This window comes from Micromesistius poutassou, assembly GCF_964030765.1.
Source record: "Micromesistius poutassou genome assembly, chromosome: 16".
NCBI classification, from domain to species: domain Eukaryota; kingdom Metazoa; phylum Chordata; class Actinopteri; order Gadiformes; family Gadidae; genus Micromesistius; species Micromesistius poutassou.
The window spans coordinates 10604543-10611883 of NC_140286.1; the positions used below are offsets into that span (position 1 = coordinate 10604543).

Genomic DNA, 7341 nt, shown 5'->3' on the forward strand with positions numbered 1-7341 from the left:
GAATTCTGCCTTTAGGCCTACAACTCAGAATAAAAATAATTCTGACTTTAAAGTCAGAATTCTTGTCGTAGAACCACTAAATACATTGCTTCAAAGGCTTTTTCTTGACGAGTAACACATGTGAATTTGAGGAATGTCCGTGGACACTGAACTAATGACGTACTATGAACCCTGAGTCACGTTTAAAAGCCTCATAAAAGGGTCGACCAAAAGAAGGACGTTTGGCTGGTGGATCACTTTGCAAGCCATCCACCTCTCTCATAAGTTCAGACATTCACTCAAGGTCACAGATGATGTTTTTGTTATTGCAGTGTTGGTAATAGTGGGTTTATTGTTCAAGGTCTATCCATCTATTATCTTCTATCTGTTTAGCTTTCTGTCAGCATCACTTTGTTTTGTTTTCCCTCTCTAGTCTCTAACGTCTATCTTACAACCTGAACTTATATAAATAATACCTATGAACTTATCAAGTGAGTACACCTTTTAACTCAACAAGTAGGCCTACACCTTTTAAGATTCTTACAACATTTCAGCATTATTATTTGTAAGAAACCTTTTACTTAGGTTATGGATAGCTGTTTCAAAAATGATTGTATTTAGCCGTTGTTAGATTTATATGAAAAGTGTGCCTTTTAAATGAGATGTCTCTCTGAACAGAATGGGGGATTCACAAAACGTTTTTCAGGTTTATTTCCCCACACAACTTACCCCAAAACCATGCATTGAGGATTTCTGAAAATACACACATGAGTCATAAAAAAGGTCCATGTCTTCTCAGTATACTCGACGATGATCCGGGTGCTTCAAGGCAACCTACCTCTCTTCTTCCATATCCGGCAAACGTTGGCTGTGACTTCACTCCTGAACCAATTATTGTTTCTGCGGAACCAGAGCACAGCCTTATTGTAGTATAATACGACACACTGTAATATACACATTGGCCATACACAAAGTAGGCCTACATTCAAAAAAATATGTGGACTTATATTAGTAGGCCTGTAACATTAGATAACTGTATCCGAGAAGCACTTTGAACTATATAGGCCGGTAGGCCTATGTAAAGAAAACCGATTAGAAATCATTGGGACCAAGCATGACAACCCACCCCATGATGAAGTTGTTGTCAACAACAAAAAACAAAAGACGTCAGTCTTTGATGGATTGCGATCTATTCTTAAATTAAACGACACAGATAAAAGGCTTACCCACTTTGACCCACACTATCCCAAGCACTATCCACACTATGGCAAGCTCGCTAGGCCGATTAACCTTTGGGTTATCCGCATATCACAATAAAATTGAATGATGCGTTTCTCTGAAATACCTTGTGTCGAAGGATACATTCAATTAATTTGATTATATATGATATAATTCGCTATAGTTGGTGCGAGTTATATTTATTCATCCACACAGTTTACAGTCTTACGATTTTACTTTTTTGTGTGCTTAGCTTTTCATATTTTTTCTTTTATTTTCTTTCTCTCTAAGAAAGGAAGAGGAAGAGGAATAGGGCCACATGTGATTCTTTTTTTGGAGTTCTGACTTTAAACTCAGAATCAAATCTCAAATCTTCAGTTAATTAGTTTGATTAAATGTTTGCATTCATATCGGTTCATAAAAAAATACACATTTCACATCAACATCATACATTTAAATTGCCTTTCCTTCGTTTCTTCCTAAACTTCTGGATCTTGACACGTGGTTTGGTTTTCGCAGAAGCCGCCTGGTTACCAATCAGTTACAGGAACGAACAAGCCCCTCCCACTTGCAGCTTTAAGCCCCTCCCACTTGCAGTTTTAAGTCTCTCCTACTTGCAGGCTTCCGCCCACTTGCAGCCCATGAGATTATTTGAATGTAAATGACTGCCCCCTGTTCGGGGAGGGAATTAAAGTCCCTATTTGTTCCTGTTTATCCTATATAAGAATGTTCCTTAAATGCATGTCTCTACTATTTTTACCTCTTTGTTGGTATTGATCCAAATGAGGTGTACTGACTTGAATATGTCATACATTTAATTGGGGGTTATAATGATAATAAAGGTCGTTATCTCTGGATATTTGTCTTGCTTTGGTGGAGTTGGGCCTGGAGAATTAGAGCCTCTTGTTTCATTGCCATATTAGTTCGTCTATTTCCCTATAGAGAACTGGCAACAAAAAAAAAAGACTAAGTGAAAAGCTTTCTCGGTGATTCATCCTCTGAGTCAAACGGTCCGCATTGTGTCCTTCTCCTCCTCATGGTGGCGCCATTTGTTAAGCGATTTATCTGGTCACGGCGAGAACGAGCGCACGGATTAAGGTGTGAGTCTTTCTTTAGTTTTAACCCTTGACGACGCGTTCACTTTATTTGAATCACGCCCTGTAAGAAAAGTTGGGATGGGCTGCTTGGCGACGGCTGCGTGTTCGTCAAATTGCGTCAGAGACATTTCTGACGTGAAGGTATTGAGGCTGAAATGAATGGCGCAATGGTAACGGGCCTTATAGACCGATGACAAGGCGCATGGCCGGGTAGGCCATTGGGGATTGGAGCCCACGTACACATCGTTCAAAGGCCTATATTAAATAATTCGGAATAATTATGACACTTTCTGTATTATAACACTCTCTGTATTATAACACTTTGTAAAGTAGGCTTACACCTAGCCGATTCGTTTTTTGGGGTGTGGGTATAGAGCTTTAGGCCTAGCCTACCTATAGCCTATATAAAGGATATCAAATAGGCCTGGTCTATAAATGTTTTAGGTTGCGTGAGACTCAACATATTGAAATCAGATTTAAGCAAACGAGGAGATTCAAAGCCATGGTGATTCCATACACTTGATATCGATCCAAATCCGCAATTCATGTTTTGTTATATTATAGATTAATAGGCTTATAGTGGAAAAAATGACTCAGAGAGCTACAAAATTGTTCTCGTCATTTCAGCACTGGACAGTTCCCGTTTCCCGAAGCCTGGGGTTTCTATATCGGAAAAGCGGTCCCAAAGCATGACTCCCCGAAGTCCATATCACGGAGACAACGCTACCATCATTTCTCACAAAAAGATGATCATTTCCCAGCTCAGCCATAATCATAAAACCCTAATTGGAGTTATCGATGACTCGTGGGAGACGCGGTGGTCGTGTTGAGAGAGAACATAATTTTTGCTGACCGTCACGTCGGCTCGTGTAAAGTTCATAAATGCATGCAATCGCCCCTTTCAGAAGAATTAAGTTTCGAAGTAAACTTCCTTAGGGGGTGGGGTGGGGGGTGGGTTGGTGGGGGGAATGAGTCTGACGGATGCATCGATGAGGAAGGAACTGTACTATTATATTCCGGGAGGAACGCCTGATGACGTCTATAGCTTAATGTGACTTATTGAAAAAAAAAGGCAAGGCTCGCGATACATGGATAAAAATCCAAGGCGAATCGGAGCGCAGGACAAAAACTTTTTAGCGCAAAGATATGTAGACGCACGGCGGTATACTTTTCAGTTTTTGTTTTGCTTCAACGACCGGTTTAGTCACCTATTGTGTGTATAAAAGTGCGATTGCGCTGCGTTGAGGGGAACATAAGGGGAAACGGCAGCGGCGCTTGAGCAAGGGAAGAGAATAAGAGGTGCCGAGAGGAAGATCTCTATCTCTCTCACACGCTTCGACAGCCGCGCCCGGATCACATCCCACCGCGCTTCTCTCTTCCACCCCTGCTATAGGTACGTGCCCACCGCTTTATGCAACAGCCTCGGTCGCTTTAGTATCACGGAACAATTCTATAGGCCTAACGGAGCTCAAGATTAAGTTGGATTCTTTTAATTTACATTTTTCTTTTGCAGGGTTTTTCCCGTTTTTTCTCTCTTAACTTTGTGATTGCATCCAAAGGAACTCGATTTGTTGTGGATTTACGATCAATTCTGCACTTTTATGGAATGGAGTGATATAAGGAGCGTGAAAACAGTGTTTCGTAGAACGGAGTGTGCCTTTGTATACTTGGTTTTAATTGTCTTTAACCAATCCAGCAGATAAGTGTTAGGAATATCGTAACGTAGCCTGTGATTGTATTACAGAAAGAATGCGAATGAGTATTTTTGGAATGCAATGGTTGTGTACAATTGTTTAACATCTCTTTTCTTTTTCTTTTTCTTTTCCATTCCAACAGCATGGCCAGTTCGAGTAAAGCGACTTTAGTCTTGCTCATCTACGGAATCATAATGCACTACAGTGTTTACTGCACACCTATCGGATTAAGTTACCCTAAGATTAGGTATGTGAATGTCCTTTTTCTTCCACTTTGTTAATACATGTGATATTCCGGAAAAAAAAATCTGAATTCGATTAAAAACGAACATGTATTGTACGTCCAGCTATTCCACTGCAGTACAGTTTGTGCTGTGAGTATAGCGCGTCATTCAGGATCGGGTCTCCCTTATTTCCAACAAGCGTAATTACGCACGCTATCTTTTTTGGGCGTCTGCTATTCAACAAAAGAGACAAACAATCATTGATATGGCAATTATTTTCCTCCTCCACAAATAACTGACTCTTGGAAAATGACAGTGGAAATGTCGTAGTGGTTTGGGTCCATCGGGACGGTGCATAGAACAGCCCCTGTTTAAGACGAGAGTGCAGTCAGTGTTACGGATAGCCCTGGGGATGACGATGGAGAGGCGTCACCGAGAATAGGCGAGGCGAAACGAATAGGAATGCTTTATCCTAATTTTAATGCTTTATCCTAATTTATCCTATTATACTTTTTTTTTGTCAATCAAAAGCAAAGCCATAACTTTGGTTAGGCGTGGTGTTTTATTCAATCGTTCGAATTATTCGCTGCGGATTTTTATAAATCGTATTTCCGCTCTAAGGCCCACCACGTATAAAACGTGTCCATCCCCATTGTCTCTATATCTCTAGGCCTTAATAATTAATGACACTTCAGCCAATGGAGATTCGGCAACGCATCACATGCATATTTGTCCGAAACAATAAAATTAATTATTATATACGGTATTGCATTAATCACTTCAGTTATTAATCAAAAAATGTTACATTTTTTATATTTTTTTCCACTAGGCTACAAAGTTAAAATATCACGTTACCTCGGTTATTTTTGTTGAAGCCTTATTCGATTATTCTGGTGCCATTTACAATGTTTCCTTCTTTTCTTCAAACGATCACGAATCGAATTATTAGATTTATTTTTTTCTATTCCAGACTTGATAATGACGCTTTCGATGAAGATGGGAATTCATTATCGGACATGGGGTTTGACAGTGATCAAATTGCTATACGAAGCCCACCATCCTTAGATGACGACGTGTACACACTGTACTACCCACCAGAAAAAAGGTAAATGATCCTATACCCTTCTTACAGACTTATAATGGAACTAAATTCCATTTAAAACATTTTGGATGTTTGCTTGCTTTGTTTTTCCAGAGTATCTCATATTATTTGTTCAATGTTATTTTCATATCTAGTAGCCTAAAATGCTGATGTAAATTCTTAATGAAGTAACGATTAGAAAAAAAAGGTTAGAAACAAGTGTGTGTGTGTGTGTGTGTGTATGTGTGTGTGTGTGTGTGTGTGTGTGTGTGTGTGTGTGTGTGTGTGTGTGTGTGTGTGTGTGTGTGTGTGTGTGCGTGCGTGCGTGTGTGTATTAGGTTGCATACGGTTTATCTATTGCTGTGACATTGAACTTAAAGGCACATTTTGGGCTACTTCTGATCATTCTGTCTGTGCTTTGGTCACTGACGATGTATGTGTTTCGCGTTTTATCATCTCAGAACAGAGAGGCATGCAGAGGAAGAATTAGATAGAGCCTTGAGGGAGATCCTGGGTCAGTTAACAGCGAGACAATATCTGCATTCTCTGATGACAATACGTGTAGGGTAAGGGCATTTCTTATCAGCGTTTACTAAAGCCGCCATCACACTGTGCTCTGCGCCGCCCAGCTTCAGGTTGCTGCATCATTGTCTCGACTCCTTCGTATCATTTCTCTGTAGTGGTTTCACTTTCGTTTTGTGCAACAACGTCCACTATAGAAATGTTCGATGTCCCCGTGAGCATCTCTATAGCGGGCGTGGTATTGCGTTCATCACGAGCGACCACCCCCTGAACACGCACACAACCACACACAGCACCTTTTTATTTATGTTTTATTACAACGAAGACAGGTCAGTTGACTTCGATTTAAAATCTGCTAAATCAAGGGTTAATAATCGATAACTTGGTATTTATTTTCCCAGTAGGCCTCTATGCGCCAGAATGTGCCATGGAATGCAAATGAATAATTTATGACAATTGTCTGAAAGGATTAAAGCCCTGATTGGTTTAACATTGGCGTCCGCGCTGGTTTTAAGGAACGAAAAATCCCGAATAGCAAACACTTCCTTGAATAATAAAAAAAAAATTTAAATTAATAAAAAAAAAAAAAACAGGCAAATCGATGATACTGTCGTACAATCCTTACTACAAGAAAGTAAAACTGGCTTACTAAAAAAATGCAGTGTTGCAAAGGTTGAGGCTGGCTTTTCAGTGCAGCAACCTGTAGTCTGACATGATGTGTGTTCCTGTTTTGCAGTGAAGAGACTAGCATGGAGGACGAGTCGGAACCATTATCTAAAAGGCATTCGGACGGGATATTCACCGACAGCTACAGTCGCCATCGAAAACAGATGGCTGTGAAGAAATACCTCGCAGCAGTCCTGGGGAGAAGGTACAGACAGAGGGTGAGGAACAAAGGACGTCGACTCGCGTATTTGTAGCGATGTTAAGCAGCTCCCCCAAAACTGCCCCTCCTGTGTAAATATCCAGTCGTTCAAGTCATTCAGATATACCTGACAAACAGTGGATTGCGCCTGTGTTCTTTAAACATGTATTTATGTATCAAGTAAAGCCATTAAATGAATATTTTAATAATAATATCGTTTTTCTTTTGTACAAAAGCACTTGATACCGCACAGTTATATACTTTGTGGACCAATATTTTATTTTCATGTCAACATGTTGAAAAAAACAAAACAAAATGACAAAAAAAAAGACATTAGAAAAAAAAATGGTAAGTGTGCACCTTCAACGTTATGCGCTTGACATCTTTAAAGGTCATCTACATATGCAGAAAATAAATAGATTTTAAAAAGACAATCAGAGTATTGAATGTTATACTTATTTTTGTAACCAACGTTCTAGCAGTATTTCCTTTTGTGGTGTTGTTTTGAAAACAGGCATCAAAGAGGCAGTGAGCATGCTTTGTAAAAAAGCATAACTAAAAGGACTCTTAATATTGCCCCTCCGCCCAGACAGACGCCTTCCCTGGGATGTGTGTGTGCGTGTGCGTGCTCGTGCGTGTGCGTGTGCGTGTGTGTGTGTGT

At 40.0% G+C, this 7341-nt stretch overlaps 1 protein-coding gene across 2 annotated transcripts; it reads left to right on the forward strand.

Moving 5' to 3' along the window:
* Positions 1–4131: 4131 nt before the first annotated feature.
* adcyap1b (adenylate cyclase activating polypeptide 1b) lies at positions 4132–6735 on the forward strand (the record flags this gene model as incomplete). Of its 2 annotated transcripts, XM_084481369.1 has the most annotated exons (4): positions 4132–4235; positions 5183–5317; positions 5755–5859; positions 6552–6735. In XM_084481369.1, the coding sequence occupies 4 exons, from the start codon at positions 4132–4134 to the stop codon at positions 6733–6735; spliced, it is 528 nt and encodes a 175-aa protein (XP_084337495.1). The 2 variants fall into 2 exon arrangements, with proteins under 2 accessions (XP_084337495.1, XP_084337496.1); XM_084481370.1 differs by lacking the exon at positions 5755–5859.
* Positions 6736–7341: the final 606 nt, after the last annotated feature.